Source organism: Molossus molossus, unplaced genomic scaffold (assembly GCF_014108415.1).
Source record: "Molossus molossus isolate mMolMol1 unplaced genomic scaffold, mMolMol1.p scaffold_m16_p_22, whole genome shotgun sequence".
Classification (NCBI taxonomy): Eukaryota; Metazoa; Chordata; class Mammalia; order Chiroptera; family Molossidae; genus Molossus; species Molossus molossus.
The window spans coordinates 24,747,083-24,766,202 of NW_023425358.1; the positions used below are offsets into that span (position 1 = coordinate 24,747,083).

General features: G+C 48.7%; 1 protein-coding gene across 2 annotated transcripts in view; it reads right to left on the bottom strand.

Annotated features, from left to right (window-relative positions):
• GRK3 (G protein-coupled receptor kinase 3) overlaps nt 1-19,120 on the bottom strand; it is a 108,763-nt gene that overhangs the window by 31,075 nt on the left and 58,568 nt on the right. For both annotated transcript variants that reach the window (XM_036276471.1, XM_036276470.1), the window contains 5 exons: nt 16,152-16,213; nt 12,717-12,768; nt 10,662-10,753; nt 8,836-8,935; nt 820-898 (listed from right to left, as the gene is read on the bottom strand). In XM_036276471.1, the coding sequence (XP_036132364.1) occupies nt 820-898; nt 8,836-8,935; nt 10,662-10,753; nt 12,717-12,768; nt 16,152-16,213 (385 nt within the window). The remainder of the gene's footprint in view (nt 1-819; nt 899-8,835; nt 8,936-10,661; nt 10,754-12,716; nt 12,769-16,151; nt 16,214-19,120) is intronic.

Below are 19,120 nucleotides of genomic sequence, written 5' to 3' on the forward strand. Positions count from 1 at the left end.
GTGCCACGGCTCCAGCCCCAGGCCAGGCAAAGGGAACCCTATCTGACCTCTCTCACCACTGCCTGGTGTTGCCTGTTCTGACCATCACATAAACAGAACCGTGTAGAATACATGCTGCTGTGTCTGGCTTCTCTTGTCCATGATTATGTCAGTGAAATTCCTTCGTGTGGTTGGGCAGATCCAGTCTTAAATCAAACACTCAAAACATAATAAAACTTCACGCGCACGTCAAGAAAAGTACTTCACTTGTTTAACTGTATGCCTTTTTGTTCCAGCTCTTGTTACTAAAAATAGTTTCAGTCTCCACCATGTCACTTGCTAGTATTCAAACTTTTTTTTTTTTCGCCAAAGCTTTTTCGGCATTCTAAGGGTCATCATTCATTCATAGTTGAAAAGATCAGTGGACAGTTGATCTTGGCTACAGGTACAGAAAATTAGACGAAAATCCCCTTCTGGTTTTTAAATACATTTACCTATATTCTTAGGAGACACTTCATGCCTGAAAGTTGAGGGGCAGGAAACAAGCTACTGAAAGATCTAGACCAGCTGCATTCCAGAAAGTCAAGTCTCACTGTAAGTATTTTATGAAAATCCTTTCTAGAAAATGCACCCTCCTGGGGAAAGTCTGGGATGGCCGGAGGGAAACCGTGGTTTAAATAAACAGTTTAAATAAATTTTAACTGAAGACTGGAGAGTGAAAGGGTTCCCTCATCTTCAGGGGCAAACTCATTCTCTGAACGACCCCGCCAGCCTGCCTGCCCAGATCCCTCTGCTCAGGTGTAACATCACGGCCGAGCCTGTCGGTGTGCTCAGACTCACCGTTCATCAGGTCCAGGATGAAGCAGAGCTTGTCTGGAGTGTGGAAGGCGTAGGTCATACAGACGATGAAAGGGCAATCCTAGGGTGGGAAGAAACAAAAATGCGTAAGCAAAGCAAAGGCTTCCCTGAAAAGCACATCTGCTACGGAACCTCAGCTCCAGGTTTCTGCACCAGGCCACTGCCCTGCGCCCTGAGCAGACCCCTGCCTGCTGACTCGTCACAGGGAACAGACCTGCACAACACTGCTACGGGGCACAGGCGAACTCCACGGTCCTCCCACCCAGACCCGTCGGGACTCTTCTGTCTACGCCTTCTTCCAAAAACTCAGGCTAGAGAAAACCTGCGGCCTTGCTAGTCTTTCCGTTACTCTGCATTTTGGCTCTGGCAGGCCAGCTACCCATCTCCCTCTCCGATTCTGCAGTGGAACAACCGTACCACGGGGGATCAATGTTATCTGTATCACTGCCTTGAAACACCGAGGAAAACAGTGACATTAAATTAGCTTTTGAAAGTAAAAAACATACCAGGGTCAGAGACTGCGTAACTCAGGTGTAACAATGTCGGTTTCCCCCAAATTGATGTAAAAATCCCAAGCAGCCCTGGCCGGTTTGGCTCAGCGGTTAGAGTGTCGGCCTGCGGTCCCGAGAGACCCCAGTTCGGTTCCCGCTAAGGGCATGTACCTCGGTTGCAGTTTGTCCCGGGCCCTGGTTGGTCGTGCAGGTGGCAACCACTCGACGTGTCCCTTTCGCATCGATGTTTCTCTCTCTCTCTCTCTTCCACTTTGTCTGAACAATAAAATAAAAAAATGTCCTCAGGTGAGCATTAAAAAAAATAAAAATAAATAAAAATCCCAAGCAATCTTAATTAAAAATGGAAACTGACAAGCTGATTCTGAAATGTATATGGTAACGCTGACAGCCAGGAAAAGTTTATATACTCTGGAAGGAAAACAAAGCCGGAAAACTCCCAGTGCCAGAGATCAAGACTTATTTTTAAGTAACAGTAATAGACAGTGTGCTAGTAACCCAAGGACAGACAGCGGGCCGGTGGAACAGCACAGAGAATCCTGACATGGAGCACGTGACAGCGGAGGCAGGCAGGCGACCTGTTCACCGGTGCTGCGGCAGCTGGATTCCTGCTCAGCGCAAGGTGAGCAGCCGGCTCTCCCGCACCCCACACTGAAGCCCGCTCTAGGCAGACACAGAGCTAACGGTAAAACAATAAAGCTTCTAGACGAAAGCAAAAGACAGTACCTTCATGAACTTAGGTAAGTAAAGATTTCTTCCACAGGACACAAACAGCACGAACAATAAAACCCGGAAAAACTGGACCACAGAAGACCCCATTAAGAAAGTAAAAAGGGGAGTCACAGAGTGGAAAAAATACCTGCACTCCACAAACGCAATGACTCTCACTTAGAATATAGAAATAACTCTTCTTGTACGTCAACAAAGAAAAAAGCAATCAACTCAATAGAGAAATGGCAAAAAATAACAACAACAACAACAATGATGAAATGGGCCCTTCACGGAAGAGGCTATCAAGGGATCCACACACCTATGAGCACGTGCTGCACCTCAGGGGTCCCCAAGGAAATGCAAATTAAAAATCACAACATGTCATCTCTGGAACTCATAAGACTTGGCTAGACTTAAAAAGACTGACAACAGCCCTGGCCGGTTTGGCTCAGCGGTTAGAGCATCAGCCTGAGGACCAAAGGGTCTCAGATTCCATTCCCAGTCAAGGGCATGTTCAAGGGCACGTACCTGGATTGCGATTCGATCCCTGGCCCCAGTGTCAGGGTCGCACGGGAGGCAACCAATGCAGATCATGTCGATGTCTCTCTCTCCCCCCTCTCTCACTTCCACTCTATCTAAAAATCAACAGGAAAGGATCCTCCGGGGCGGAGTAACAAGAGAAAAGCAGACGCCAATACTGAAAGTATGAAGTCGGAGGAGGCCCTACACACGGCTGCCAGGAGGGTGCCACAGTGCAGCTACTTCACAAACCGTCAGGTGGCGTCTGCCGAAGCTGAGCACCACCTGCAAACCCTGCGACCCAGCACTTCTGCTCTGGGCTGTACACCTCACAGGAATCTGTACACCCCACGGGAATCTGTACACCCCAGGGAATCTGTACACCCCAGGGAATCTGTACAACCCAGGGAATCTGTACACCCCACGGAATCTGTACACCCCACGGGAATCTGTACACCCCACGGAATCTGTACACCTCACGGGAATCTGTACACCCCACGGGAATCTGTACACCCCAGGGAATCTGTACACCCCACGGAATCTGTACACCCCACGGGAATCTGTACACCTCACGGGAATCTGTACACCCCAGGGAATCTGTACACCCCACGGAATCTGTACACCCCACGGGAATCTGTACACCTCACGGGAATCTGTACACCCCATGGGAATCTGTACACCCTAGGGAATCTGTACACCCCATGGGAATCTGTACACCCCACGGAATCTGTACACCCCACGGGAATCTGTACACCTCATGGGAATCTGTACACCCCACGGGAATCTGTACACCCCACAAAATCTGTACACCTCATGGGAATCTGTACACCCCACAAAATCTGTACAGCTCACGGGAATCTGCACAGCTCACGGAATCTATACACTTCATGGAATCTGTACACCTCATAGGAATCTGTACACCTCATGGGAATCTGCATACCTCATGGGAATCTATACAGCCCACGAAATCTGTACACCCCAGGGAATCTGTACACCCCACGAAATCTGTACACCTCATGGGAATCTGTACACCCCAGGGAATCTGTACACCCCATGAAATCTATACACCTCATGGGAATCTGTACAGCTCACGGGGATCTGCACACCTCACGGGGATCTGCACACCTCACGGGGATCTGCACACCTCACGGGATCTGTCCAGCTCACGGGATCTGTGCACCCCGCGGTAATCTGCGCACCCCGTGGGGAAACTGCACACCCCGTGGGAAAACTGCGCACCCTACAAGATTCGCACACCTCATGGGAATCCGCACCACTCACGGCATCCGCATCGCTCACGGCATCCGCACCGCTCACGGGAATCCGTGCACCTTATAGGAATCCATACACCTCACGGGAATCCGTACACCTCACGGAATCTGTACTTATACACCCAGAGGACTGCACAGGGATGTTCCTCACAACTATTCAAAATAGCCTGAACCAGCACATAACCCAAATGTCTACCACATGAGACTGGATACCTAAATTGTGGCATATGTATGCAATGGAATTCCAGAGCAAAAGGGTACCTTTTCCTACAAAGGCTAGACAGTAAGCATTTCCGGCGTTGCAGGCCCCATACAATCTCTGTCATCCAGTCTTTGCTTATTTTCTTTACAATCGTTTAAAAACAGCAAAGCCATTCTTAGTTCACGGGCTGTACAAAAAGAGGCCACGAGCCAGCTTCGGTCCACGGGCTATACATAGCTGGCTGAGCCCTGTATTTAGCTACGGAATGCGCGACGGCCGTGCGCGATGGCACAGAGGCATGTCCCCAGCAACGCTGAGTGAGAGGAGCCACGCACAAAAGAGAACGTCTATATAAAGTTCAAACACAGGCAAAGCTACATTGTGGTGCTGGAAATCTGGGCAGCGGCTAGCTGGGCGTGGGGTGGGCAGCTGGAAGGGGCACAGGGTGGCTTCTGGAACACTAGCGACTGTCTCGTGATCTGGGCGCTGGGTGCACGTGGTTCCCTTGCGAAGACTCGCCCGTGCTGTGCCCGGTCTGTAACTCGGTCTGTTTAGAGTCTCTATGTACAGTGAATACTTGCCACTCAGCTAATTCAAATAAAAACGGAAGAGACTATCTAGATGCACTTTTATTTTTTATCCTCACCCAAGGATAAAAAACAGCCAGGGCTAGATCCGCTTTTTAAACAGAAAAAATAGAATTACTAAATTTAAGTTCCAGCAGAATAATCTGTCACAAGAGTTCACACTGGTCAAACCTCTGTACTAAGGGCATCCATTAAGTCTGAGCTCACACATTGCTATACGCTAAAGATTCATGAACTTGAACCCAATCTCCACAAATCTAGAGGAAATTATTTCAGAATGAATTACAGAGTGAATTGTTGAGATGGTGTTGGTGTTTCCTGATTTCAAGATCTGTTTTGCTTTAAATAGGTAAAATAAAGATGCTATCACTTTTTTGTTAAAGCCATGTGACCTCTGGGGGTGGGGGTGCACCGTCCCACTAGGAACCAGCTTGTGTTCCGCCAGACCTTTCCGACAGCCCCCCGAAGGCGGCTCACTCAGCTCCCTCCTGCACGGGGTTCCCCACGTGCTCTGGCTCCTGATCTGATGAACGATTCACCCGGACAGCACAGAAGTGGGTGGACCCAGAACTCAGCAAAGCCAGGGTCTTCCCTTGCTTGAGCCGGCCAACGGCACTCACTTCACCAAGGGGACAAGTAGGCCCTGCCCAGCGGGATTTCTGAACACGATGGTACTTGATCCTTCTAATGACAGTGCTGAGGAAACGCCCAAAGGTGACAGGACACTTAGGATACGACCTTATTAAGGTGGGTCATGCACTGTAGATTTAGAATCCTAGGCTATCTGAGTAGAAAGGGCTCTTTTAAAAAAAACAGAATTACCTGCTTCAACTTCTTTATTTTAAAGACAAGGAAACTAAAGCCCCCCCCCAAGGGAAATGACTTGTCTAAGGTCACAAATTTGGGAGCTGGCCAACATGCGAACCCCAAGCCTCCTGACCCCGTCCAGAGCTCTTCTATGTCCGGCTGCTTCCGCGAGCCGGCTTCCCACAGCAGTGACCTCCCTGATGCCCCCTCGCAGGTGCCGGGCGGATCCACAGTCTCACGTTGACTCTGAGACACGGAGACCTGAATACTGACCAAGATGGACAAACAGGCAGCAACTTAACGAACGGGGTTGATAACAGTTCCAAAGACAGTGACCGCTGAGATGTTCCACCTTGATTACAAACAAAGGTCAATACATCTCGTGCATTTTCAGAGGCCGATCCTTAAAGTTCCCCCGCGAAGGCCTGGCTTTGACTTCCTGCTGGGGGTGAGCACACAGCCTGCACTTTGCAGCAGCTTTGTATACAGCTGGGATAAAATGGCCCGCGAGTACTTCTTTCAGAAGTTTCTCCACGTCGCGGTCACTGCAGGCTTACCAGTTTATCTTCCCACTTAACACGCGTTGCTTCCAACTGCGGCGAGATCTCTCAAAAGCCTCAGTATTGGCCCAGAAACCTCTTTGTGGTCTGCTCCGGTCTGGCCTGTGTCTGTTTCTCTCTCTGCAGCTTCATCTTGTGCTGCTCACCCCACCACCTCCGACCCCAGCCAGGTGGCCTTCTCTGAGGTCCCCAAACCCTCCATGTTCAGGCCCAGAGACACAGGACGTCACAGGAACACTCGTTGGCAACCTCTCCCCCCTGGCAGGTGCCTTCTGAGCACCGTGTACCCGCCTCTCGTAGCTCTTGCCACAGGTTCCGATTCCTGCACATTCCTGAGACCATCTGAACACTATCACCTTCTCTCGTTCTATACGCAGCTCTACAAAAGCAAGGAGCAAAGGCCTGACCGAGGCCCTCAACGAGGCTTCCGGGGAGGAATGAGGACCCCGTTGGATGAACGCCAGGGGGCTTACATAATGCAGGTGCCGACCACTCTCCCAGCTCTGAACACCTTATCCTGCTTCTAGGACATGCTCTCCCTTGTTGCCCTGCGAGAATGACAGAATCAAAGTGGCGACAGTCGTCCTACTGTCTCTTTGGGGGATGAGGGGTGGAATACTCCGTTTGAGATTGAAAAGAAAAAGAAAAAAAAACCACTTCTAATAAAAAAGAATGATGAGTGACTGCAGTTCAGTATCATACCAACACCTAGGACATCATGTTGATTAAGGCTGATTGAAAATTTACCCTAACGAGGCAACTTGAAAATGACTGAAAACCTATAATCAGTGGCCCCTGATGAGCAAAAACAATGCCAAATAATTTTACTAAAACTCTTCTGGTTAAATTGTATGTTTATATGCAAAAAAAAAAACTAAACAATTTTGATATTTGAATAAAAATATAAACAAAATTAGTTCAAAGCAGTAGCCCAATAAAACCCCAATTTTTAATTTGTTCCCTTAGGGGTAGACTGGCGAGGAACTATACAACTAATTAACCACATTCCCCTTCAGCTGAATAAAATCAATATAAAATTGCTGCACGAAAATTACTTTACAGATATTTTTACAACACCAATGATGGTTTTCCATAGGCTTTCTTGAGAATAATATCCAAGGCTCTGAGACAGCTCATTAAAAATTAAGACGTTCATAACTACTGGAGCTCCGCCGGCAGCGCACATCCATGTGCAAAATTCAAGACAAAGGCACTTTGGGCGGAAATTAGACGCAGGCGCCGCGCTGCCTCCGCTGCAGGGAGCCGCCGGTGCCGGTCCAGTCGGCTGCGAACGGTCGTGCACCCGGCGCGAGCTCGCTCAAAATTCTCCACGTCCCTGCGCTGGGAGCCAGGGGTGCATACTTTTTACAGCGATGGCATTTTCATTTGGTCGAGTCGAGCTGAACAGTGCTATTCTTTTGCTTCAACGGCAGCTATCCCTTCTAGAGCCATTAAAACTAATGTTACAATAACGTGAACCACAATGTGACAAACACAGGTGACAAGCCAAAAACACGCAGCCCGTGCGGGGATGGGAGGAACCCTGGGGGCGACCCAGGGAGGCCAGAGACTTTGGGTGAGGAGATGGCTCTCCTGGGTCTCTGGCTCCTGGCTGACCAGACGGAACGGATTCTTTGATGCATCACTAAAACTTGGCACGTATCGCTGCATACAGACCTTCCTGGTTTGTGTTTTTGGTTTTAATTTTTAAAATCTATTTTTATTGATTTTAGAGAGAGAGAGGAAATGAGAGAGAGAGAAAGAGAGGCTGACGTAAGGGAGAAACATCAATCAGTTGTCTCCCAGGAACCAAACCAGGAATCAAACCTGGAACCACGCATGTGCTCTTGACCGGGAATCAAATTGGTGACCTTTTGCTGCATGGGACAACGCCCAACCAACTGAGCCACACCAGCCAGGGCGTGGCTTGGTGTTGAATTAAAATCCACATGTGAGCTAGCAGCCATTGCATGCTCATTCCATGCCGTTCCTTCTAGACCCCGGGCCGCCTCGAACACTGGACGACAGGCCTACCGGCACAGGCCTGCCCAGGTTTCTGGGACGGTGAGTTTTTCTGGATGTATCTTTATAGACATCTGTCCACAAGCCAAGGCTTCGATCCTGGGTACTACCAACAACAGAAAAAGAAATCCGCACGGGACACCGTTTCTCGGGAGAAGACCCTGGTCCAAGTCTGCTTCTCCACGTGCCGGGCCAGACATGCCGCCTGACACACAGACAGAACATCCAACAGGTGGCCCCAATCCTGGAAATGGAAATGACGGCCAAGGGCCACGGCAGGTAGAAAACGGCAGGCGCTGAGAAGGTACAGTCACCTTCCACAGAAACGCCGGCTGGGAACAACCCCGCAGGGACGATTCAGAGTTGACAAACCCCGGCCGCTATTGCTGAAGGATGGGAGCAACTTTCTCTGACTTTCCCTCTCTGGGTTAGCCCTTCTCAGTCTTGCAGTTAGTTCTTAACTATACCCAAGTGATTTCTTGCTGTTGTTGTTATGATTATTTCCTGCCTTCTCTCCAACCGTATTCCACAAAGAAGTTAATCATAACTGAGCACTAAAGGGAGTAGTGGGCGTTCCTGGTGGTTGCCAGCACTCTGCTAACTCCCACATTCAACAGCGATGATGTCTGAAAGCTACACTGTATTAACTCAGCGCTACCATTCCCTGCTGCAAATTCTAACCCACCCAAGGACTGGCTGGCCCCATGATTCACCAGAAAATGTCTGCATTTTAAATAAACTGTCCTGATAGAAAACAAACAAACAAATACAAAAAAAAAAAAAAAGCAATGCTCAAAATCGAATACTTACTCCTGTACTCACAAGTGACAACATAATCCGCTCATTTAAGGCTAATGTTTCTCCCTGTTTCATCTTGATCCTCTTCTTATCTAAGCATTTCATTGCATACCTGGAAGCAGAAATAGCGTTGAAAAATCAACGACGAAAACACACCCAGACTGAGTTCAACAAGACACACTATACTGGGGGAAGTTCTTAAAGATTTGGGCAGTATTTAAAAGAACCCAAGTGTCATGCAAAAAAATGTATTACATGTATTCAGAAAAAAAATCAACTCCCTCCAGGGGGGGGTGCAGAACCCCCAACCCCATCCCCCCGCTCCGCAGGTGTGGGCTGTGCATAGTGACTTCCCTCCAAGAGCACAGCCTGGAGAAGGGGGAGGGTGACCTCACGGTGAAGTTTGACCAACATGACCTCGGTCAAGGGCTCAAGATCAACGTCAACAGTGATCCATCACTTTAACAGGTAGCCTTGATATGATGTGATGAGAATGGCATTTCACCTCTGGGGTCTTCCTTCCATAACCCCAACCCAACTGTGGGAAAAGCATCAGGCAAACCTAAATGGAAGGACATTCTACTATACGTCAGAGGTTGAGAGTCAGGTGGAATAACCAGTGTGTGTGAAGAGACAGGCCGATATCATTTACTTCTACAACATCATGTGACAGACGAGATATTCTAAATACCTCGACAAGCTGCAATGATGAAGTAAAACTAATAAATTTAGGAAAACGTAATAAGCGACAAGTCAAGTATATCATTTAGGATCGAACAGTCCACTGGGCGAATACAGAACGGGAAGAATTGTTTTCATAACAGGACTCCGTGTTTACAATGTATCATCTGACTGAATTCTCACAATGAGGCAGGCGCTTTTTCTATCCCCACTTTACAAACCAGGATGCGAAGGCTCGAGAGGCACAAATTTGGCCCAAGCCAGAAAGCGGAGAAGTGAGTCTGACCTAGCCGTGTGACCCCGGGGACCCACACTCTGGACCCCTGCGCTATCCTGTCTCAGAGCGATGCCGGACTTCAGACACCTGGGTGCCAGGCACCGGGTTCACCCTGTACAGGGTCCCAAAGCAGGAAGAAGAGCAATGTGCACAAATCAGTGAGGGTGAATTTCAGCCGCCACATCATAAAAAAAAAGCCAACTGCAGGACCAGGACGGACTCAGGCAGGGGCTGAGCGCTAGCCCGACAGGTGATGCTGGGCAGCCAGGGGAGGCAGGCCTGAGTGAAGAGACTCATTACTCCTTCTCACACTGACCTGATGACTTCATGACCAGCCTCACAGACTACCCCACCCTGCCCACTGTTCTGACGTGCCCACCACTCAATCAGACCTGTAGGTCTGGGTCTTTCTAATCATCCTTTCCCATTCTCTTGCCTTCAGAAATATGTTGACTTAAACTGCTTTTTATTAGTAGACAGTTTCTTACACCTCAGAACTCACCGCTCACTTTCCAGACCCTGACATGCAGCTCGCATGCACTTCATCGCTTCCCATCCACCCCCGGGAGACGAGAGACTGAGATGCGCGCGGAGTGCCGTGACCTTGACCCTCGCGGCAGGTCATCCACCCATCTCCTCAGCACCCCGCTGTTCCTCTGTGGAAGCCACGTCTCCTGGAATGCTAGGTCACCCCGAAGGGCGTATGTTAAGTCGTGGGTGGGTTGTGTTGTTTAGAGGAGAACGTCTATTTCTTTCTGAGGTAAACAACTTCAGGAGCGACATCACGGGCTTCCAAAAGTCTGTGCCGGGATTCTCATTGGATGCGAGCATGAAACCCTTTTAATATTCCCAGAGAAGCGTATAAACATCAGAAACTTACATTTTCCCAGTGTCTGCTTTCCTGCAACCATATACTTCTCCGAAGCCTCCCCGTCCAATGATCCTGTGGACGCTGAAATCATTCATGGTCAACTGTGAATTCAAAATAAAGTGGAAAGAGACAACTGTATAAAAATTATGTTTAAAGATTTACTTCCATGCAAAAGATACACAGGGTATCAAAATGGCAGTGCATGACTGATTCCTACGCTTACTGAGGGGCTGCCCAAGGTGGCAAGACTTTCTAGAACCTCCTCCTGCTCCACCCCCAAAAGGCACAAAACGGAGGCAAACAGGAAGATAACAAAGTGGGAGCCAAGTTAGATTGCTTTTCCAATCTCATAAATCTTAGACTGCAAGACACATCCCTTAAAGACAAGCGATTGTGAAATTTCTAGTCAAAATGAAAAGCAACTTCGGCTACTCTGAAGCCTGAAGTTTGGGAACGACTCAGCAATTCCAGGAAGTGTCATGGTAGAAAACTAAGTCCATATCAAGTCCATCTGTGTTTTCCTAAGAGTGAGCCATATGACCAGAAAACCCAACAGATGCTGGCCATGTGCAATTTTTGGGGGGGGACGCGCCCCTAGAGTGAACGGAACCTGGGACTCTCTGGTCTGCAGGCCGATGCTCCAACTGCCGAGCCAAACTGGCCAGGGCACCACGTGCATTTTTTATCGATAACATCAGTGAATAGAGAGGACTCATGCTGGGCATGTGAGCATGAAACAAGACTAAGTGTGAGCAAAGTATATAAAGAGGCTTTATTCATAAGCACTTTCCTTTTGTCAATATCTCAGTAATGCCCTGCTTCATACAGAGTTTTAATAGCATCAGACGGCACAAAGGCAGACAGACAATTCTCCGGTCATGGCAGGAGGCTGTCGGACAATACCAAGTGCCTACTAGTGTACACATCCTGAAAAAGTAAGGGTCAGATTCCTAAAAGTTCCTCTAGCCTAGCCGGTGTGGCTCAGTGGATTGAGCATCGTCCCATGGACTGAGAGGTCTCAGTTCGATTCCTAGTCAGCACGCATGCCCAATGGTCGGCTCAATCCCCAGTAGGGGGCGTGCAGGAGGCAGCTGATGGATGTTTCTCTCTCTCTCTCTCCCTTCCTCTCTCTAAAAAAATAAAAACATATATTTTTTTAAAGTTCCCCTCACTGCCCCTAAAACATCATGCCTGCAGCCAGGCAGGGGCAGCGGGCCACAGCTTCACGTCGGATGCTGAGAGGACACGGGACAGGAAGGCACCAGGCCAGCAGGAGCAGGAGCACACGGAGGATCTAAGGGACTTTTCAAACACGTGTGACTGCCTCTCGCTTCTAAACCCTGCCGGGAAAGGAGATGGGAAAGAGAGGTGTAAAAAGAAACTCCTTGTCCAATAGGACCATTCAAGTAAAAAGCTCCAAAATAAAAATCCGTCGACAATTTATTTTTCCCTATTGCAACCTCTGTGAAGGGAGAACGTGAAGGAGATGGCAAGGAGGTGAATCAAGACCATCCTCGATTCCCGACCTCAGGCCAGCGGGGGGCGCGGCACCAGGGAAATGCATGCTGGGAAGTAGCCAGCACTGGAGGGCTGCTTCCAGCACCCACAACAACAACAACAACACAATAACAATAATGATGATGATGATAATAAAAAGATGGAACTTTGGTCTAAAAAGGGTGTCGTCATTTTTATTACTCCTAACAATAAGGAAAAGAAAAGGAACTTTACCAGGGTGGCGAAAGACAAGGACACCCAGGGATCACGGTCAGTAGACTTCTATTTTCACTACTATTTCTGTTAAAGGGCCAATTACTGCTTAAAATAGCCTTTCTTAAATAAATAACCACATTCCTATAGGAATATGAAAAAAAAAAAAGAATTAAAATTCGACTTGTTTACAGCGGGGGATGGGAGGGCGGCTTTTTCCTACGTGAAGCCGCAAGGACATCTGTGCGGACGGGCGTCCCCCTTGGGAGGAGACTCCAGAAGCAAGCATTTTCTCACGGAAGCCAGAGGGAGCTTTCATTTTCAAAAAGAAAGAATGAAAGAGATGATACTCACATGGATATTTAATTCTACGTTTTTCCACTGACAGAATCTAGTGAACTTGTCACTAAAAAAAAAGAATATAAATAATTACTGGAAAGTTAAACAGCGAATGACTGGATTGAGAGAACAGTGTTCTAAGACGGGCTAGAATCGCACCACTCATGGTACTTCTCAATCAGAATCAGGGCTCGTAAACATTCTGTCACAGTGCATCCATCGCTGGGCTTTATTTCACGATTCAAACTGAGGCGTCACGACGGCTTTAACTGTCAGACGGGACACCTGTCTGAATCGGCACTGTCGACGAAAGGAAAGCACAAGCCACATTCGTGACTGAACTTGAATAATGTATTTGACTTAACCCCAGTACATCAATAGTTATCATTCCGACACGGAGTCGGTATAAAATTATCGAAGAGAAATTCTACATTCTCGTCCTTCTATGAAGCGTCTGAACCCTGGTGCGTATTTTGCACTCACAGCTCATGGTAACCCAGACCGGTCTCATTGCCAGAGACACAAACTCACGTCTACAAACGATTGTGAGAGTGGCAAACACTCCGATGTGCCCGGCTCTGAAGGCAGGCTGTCTCGGCCGACAACCCTCTGGGCAGGCACTGTGTTGATACCCATTTTACAGCCGAGAGCAAGGCGTGCCCCAGGGCACACAGTGAGAGAGTGGGTGGGGCAGGGTTTGAACCCAGAAGGCCTCTCAACGGCAGGGACCGTGCAGGAGAGGACCTCGGGACAAACACACTCCACTGCTTGATGGGTGGGTTCATCCTCGAAGTGAGGAAAATATCTATTTCAGAAACACGTTATTTGGATTACTTTTTTGTGCGAATGAGCAACCTATCTAAGCAAAGAACATTCCTGCTGACTGCTGAGCTTCATCCGGCCCGAGCTATGATTTCCTACACACAAGAGCAGAGTACTCAGGGTTGTTGGAAGGAAGGAAGAGGGAAGGAAGGAAGAGGGGAGGAAGGAAGGAGGAAGGAAGAGGGGAGGAAGGAAGGAAGGAAGGAAGGAAGGAAGGAAGGAAGGAAGGAGGGAGAGAGGGAGGGAGGGAGGGAGGGAGGGAGGGAGGGAAGAAGGAAGGAAGGAAGGAAGGAAGGAAGGAAGGAAGGAAGGAAGGAAGGAAGGAAGGAGAAAGGAAGGAAGGGAGGAAGGAAGAAGGAAGGAAGGAAGGAAGGAAGGAAGGAAGGAAGGAAGGAAGGAAGGAAGGAAGGAAGGAGGAAGGGAGGGAGGAAGGAAGGAAGGGAGGAAGGAAGGAGGAAGGAAGGGAGGAAGGAAGAGGGGAGGAAGGTAGTGAGAGAGGGAAGGAGCAAGGGGAGGGTGTGCCTACGAAGTGCAGGTTACAGGTCTGATGGGCATTATAATACAGCGCTGCAAGGGGGCTTCATCTAACATTTCAAAAGCATTTCTGAGGCTAATACTCAAACTGAACATCAAAAGCGGAAGAACTCTTTGTAACTACAGAGCATCCTTTTACAATGACTCGAAAATGACTTTTACTGGGTGTGTTTCATTGATCCTCCTAACGTCTCTATGGCATTGGTAAAATAAAATTAGATTTTGAGATTTCAAACGGCTTTTTTTTTTAAGTATGGTGAGAGCAAAAGGCAAAAAAGCGCATGGGGTGTGCTCTTCTATAAATCCATGCCTGTTGTCGCGAAGTTCACGCGGTGTGTCGGGCTAACTCTCTCTTCTCCCCCTGGAGTTCAGAACTGGTAACCGGGGGAGGGTGCTTTAGCACATTTTACAAACCAGCAAACCGGCTGGGGAGGGTCCACAGCCAGGGAGACAGAAGTGCCCTGCTGGCCAAGAGAGGGGGTGGGAAGAGGAAGTGTTTTTAACTCCAACCCGACTCGGGCTTTCGACTGCTCAGCAGTTAAAGTTCACTGAACGCGGCTCACGAGCCTCATCCAGCAAAGGGAAAGCCGCCCTCCGGACTCGGCGGCCTGGAGCTCAGCCCTGTGTCCCCGCGGGGCTGGAGACGGCCCCTGCACTGCCGCACTGCAGTGTGGCCGCCGGACGGGCCTTCGCCCCAGGCCCTCGGAGGGTGAGGCTGCGGGCGCTGCAGGGTTCTGTTCACCGACTGCCCATGCTTTTCCAAACCCAAGCTCCAAATGCTCGCTCTGATGATGGATGTTTAAAATGATAACTTGAGAATGTGTTAGCACAAAATGCACCCGCAAAGCATACAAATGAACAAATGGACTTTAAAAAGGAATCCGTTTACATGAAATAGTAAACATGCCAGGGGATCCAGAATTTTCCGAAGTCCCACCTCACACGCGGAGGGCTTCCCTTGCGTTTCCCGCGGGGTTCGAGGGACTGGTTCCCGGGCACTTTAAACCATCGTCCCCCTCTCTCCTATCCCCCAAGGATCCCAGAAAGCTGGCTGACCCAGAGTTGGGGAAGGTCAGATTTGAGAACCCCCCCCCCTCGTTGTGAACCCATCCCCCCCTTCCATGCTGCTACTTTTGGGCCAAGTTTCCGCTCCCCACTCAGAAAGTGTCATCATTTGCAAGCGTCTCGTTTCCCAAGCACTGACCCGCTCCAGGACACGGTTCTCTTGAGCTCCAGCAGAACATGACACAGTCTGCTTTTTAAAATCACTTGAACATGTGGAGGGAAAACACTGTGAAGCAGCAGCTCTGGTCCTTAAAGGGCCATCACAGCGCAGCAGCCGGCAGCCCGGGGCCCAGGCGCAGGGTCAGGCCGCCGGGAGCCCGGCCGTGCGCGACAAGAGCGGTCAGCGTGCGCAGAGGTTCGGCTTCACGCAGCCCGACTCCAAGGGCGCGCGATCACACGCTAACACCGGGAGGTGCCCAAGAGCACACGAGCGGAACGCTTCATAGACGTCACTGAACTGTTTCAGAATTTTATACGACACATGCTACTCTGTAGCTTGAGTAGCCCAAAGGGACATGTGTATGAGGCATGTTCATGATATATCTGATCACAGCCATAATTTGCCTAAACCCTTCAAATTCTACTAGAATCAAGCTCGGCCTTGTCCCACTTCAGGGCACGTGATTCCAAAGTCCGAATAAGTGAATTAGATAAATTACAGAGTTGCCCTTGCATTAGTAATGGTGTCCCAATGAGATACTTTTAGTCTTGAGGTTCCCTAGCCTATTTAAATTTTAGACCATTTTGAAGCTAAAGAACTAAAAGCCAAAGGGACGTGAAGCTACGCAAATCAAAACTGTAAAGCATCAAGGAACCGGGCTAACGCAAAGCCTGCCACAGAGCACCTGGTCAGTAAACACCTGGGGACTGAACAAATGAACGCAGACCTTAAGGACAGCATTTACTGGGTTAAATGGGGTGCACCTACACAGTACAAGATTTTACATATATACTAATATTCTAGTATACTGTTATGGGTCAAATGCATCTCAATTTAAAAAAAATTTTATGAGAAAGTGAGTGTCATACCTTTCCATAAATTTTTGGAAAATGTTGCCTCGAAGACTTTCACAAATTTCTTCTATGTATGGCTGGAAAGGAAAGGAAAGAAATGCCACACTGCGTACACAGAAACGTGTTCAAGTTCAAAACAACGGGGGAGACTCAGACCAGGTGAGGCCCGGGGTGCACACCCTCCCACAGCCCACAGTTCTTGCCCTTCCCGGCCCGTCCGGCTTCACCGACGGACCATCTATCTCATGGTTACCTACGTAGCACACTCCCCGCAGGCAAGGACAGGTCTGTTTGCCCCGCTGTCCCTCCTGCCTAGCACGGCTCACTGCAGGCCAGCCGCTTCCCAAACGACAGGATGGCCCCGTGGGTGCGGCCTGCGCAGCTCCCCGGGGCGCACACTCGGGGAGCAGTGCTGGTTCAGCACCTTGACTCCACCACATCAGAACTCTTCGTAATTCCTGAACAAGGGGTCCTTTTTATCTTGTCCTGGGCCCTGTAAGCTATGTGGTGCACCATGTAAATTACTATTGATGAGTTATATAGTTACTATTAGCTATGATTATTATATATTGTCAGCATCATTAATGAGTTTTTTATTAAAAATTTTTAAACTTTTTTTCCTTTATTAATTTTAGAGAGAGAGAGGAAGTGAGAGGGGGAGAGAGAGAGAGAAACATCGATGAGAGAGGACATCAATCGGCCGCCTCCTGCACGCCCCCCACTGGGGATCAGGCTCACAACCTGGGCATGTGTCCTGACCGGGAATCGAACTGGGGACCTCCTGGTGCATGGGTCGACACTCAACTGCTGAGCCACACCGGCAGGACTATTAATGAGTTTCAAGACTAAAAGTTAAGGGACCCATGGAGTAAACTTTTTTTAATTAGCCATTTTTCTCACTGATTTTCTACCTCTTGGAGTCACAGAGCTATAGGGAACCGTAGGGGTGAGGGTGGGATGAGGGGAGTACATCTAAATCCTCAGTCTGTGCACAGGCAGGTGCATTCCTGGACTCTGTGAGTAAGTTCCTGGCCAAACGGGGATTAAGCTCACTCGTACTGCATTCTTTCCCGATGGAGAACAACCCAGTCCGATTTCATGCCACTTTACATATTACCGAATAAACAGCCTGATGTTTATTTTCCCTGTGATGAACTTTGAGTCAAGAACTATCAAAACGACAAATGCCAACATTTCACAGTTCAGCATAGGGTCAATTTGATAGTTTGGGGAAATACCTTGATACCCCCACCCTCACGGAATGAAGCAAATTCAGCGTTTTCTGCATCTTCGCAGATTGCTCTGAAAACGTGCAGAAAAGGGGCACCAGGTCAGACACTGTCCAGGCAGGTGACCAGGCCGGGAAGTCTGCAGAAGCCACAGGAACCAACGTAGCAGTGAGGCAACCGCAGCCCCTCCGGGAGCCTCGCTTCCAGCCGCAGAAGGGAGCCTCAGGGCCACGCCGCCGCGGACACCTCGCCCGGCCACCGCTGTCCTGGGCGGGGCACTCACACCGAGCGGGCTTCGTTCCCTCCTGGCAGAGGGAAAGCTAACCACCTCTCTGAAGCTCTTTCCAACTCCGAAATCTCGTGATGCTATGATGACATGTAATACTGATCCAAGCTCAGTCTTCTGGGTACGCAAGGCTGAGGGCCATGAGTCTCAAGAGGTTCAAAAGACATCAAAAGACAAAACAGATCAAGTGTTCGAAGAGCTAGGAAAAGGCTAAATTTGCATATCACAGATTTTTTTTATTTATAAAAACAATTATATTAATATTTTTTAATATTTTATCCAGCATCCCTACTCACTGCTAATGAAATTTAAGACAAAAGTTACTAGAAATCCTCAGACTGAGTATAAAATACCACATTGCCACTTCTCAACAGAAAGAACCACGCAATTTGCCAGTGAGCAGTGCAAAACCCCAGCACTGAATACGGCTTCATGACCTACTTCACCTCTCTGATTCTCCGTTCCTTTAATCTGCAAAACGGGATAGTCGAAAGCAATCTGCAATGCTGTGGTGAGGATTTAATAACACTGAGAGCCCAGCACAGGGCCGGCATATTTCAGGCACCTAAATGTAAGCCAGAAGCCCTTTCTACCTTTGCCACCAAATGTGCCCATGCAATTCCTTATTTCTGAAGTCAATTTTGCAAAGAAAAAGAATTTAATACAAAGTATTGTGCATTTAGCCCTGGCCGGTTTGGCTCAGCGGTTAGAGCGTCGGCCTGCGGTCCTGAGAGACCCGGGTTCAGTTCCCGCTGAGGGCACGTAACTCGGTTGCAGTTTGTCCCTGGCCCTGGTTGGGTCATGTGGGTGGCAACCACTCGACGTGTCCCTTTCACGTCGATGTTTCTCTCTCTCTCTCTCCCTCCCACACTCTATCTGAACAAAAAAATAGAAAAAATGTCCTCGGGTGAGGATAAAAAAACCAAACAAACAAAGTGTTGTGCATTTACTTTCAGAGCATTTCCATTTCACTCCCTTCAAACTCCTTTAGAAGAAATTTCAATTCGGGATTCAAACTCCCTGATTTCAAAATATATTATAAAACCACAGTAATCAACATGGTTTGGTAGCGACATAAAGAACAGACATTATAGATCGATGGTACGGAAGAGAATCTAGAAATCATTCCACACATCTACAGCCAACCGACCTTGACAAGGGTGCCAAGGATACACAATGGGGAAAGAACAGTCTCCTCAGTAAATAGTGTTAGTAAAACTGGACAGACACATGCAGAATGAAATTGGATCCTTCCCTCACACCATATAAAAAACCAACTCAAGGTGACGTAAAGACAAACGTAAGACTTGAAACCACAGAGCTACTGGAAGAAAACATGGCTTTCTCCCAAAGCTTCTTGACACTGGTTTGAGCAACACTTTTTTCAGGGGACATCAACAGCTCAGGCAACAAAAGCAAAGAGACACAAGTGGGTCTGCATCAAAGCGAACGGCCGCCGCACAGCGAAG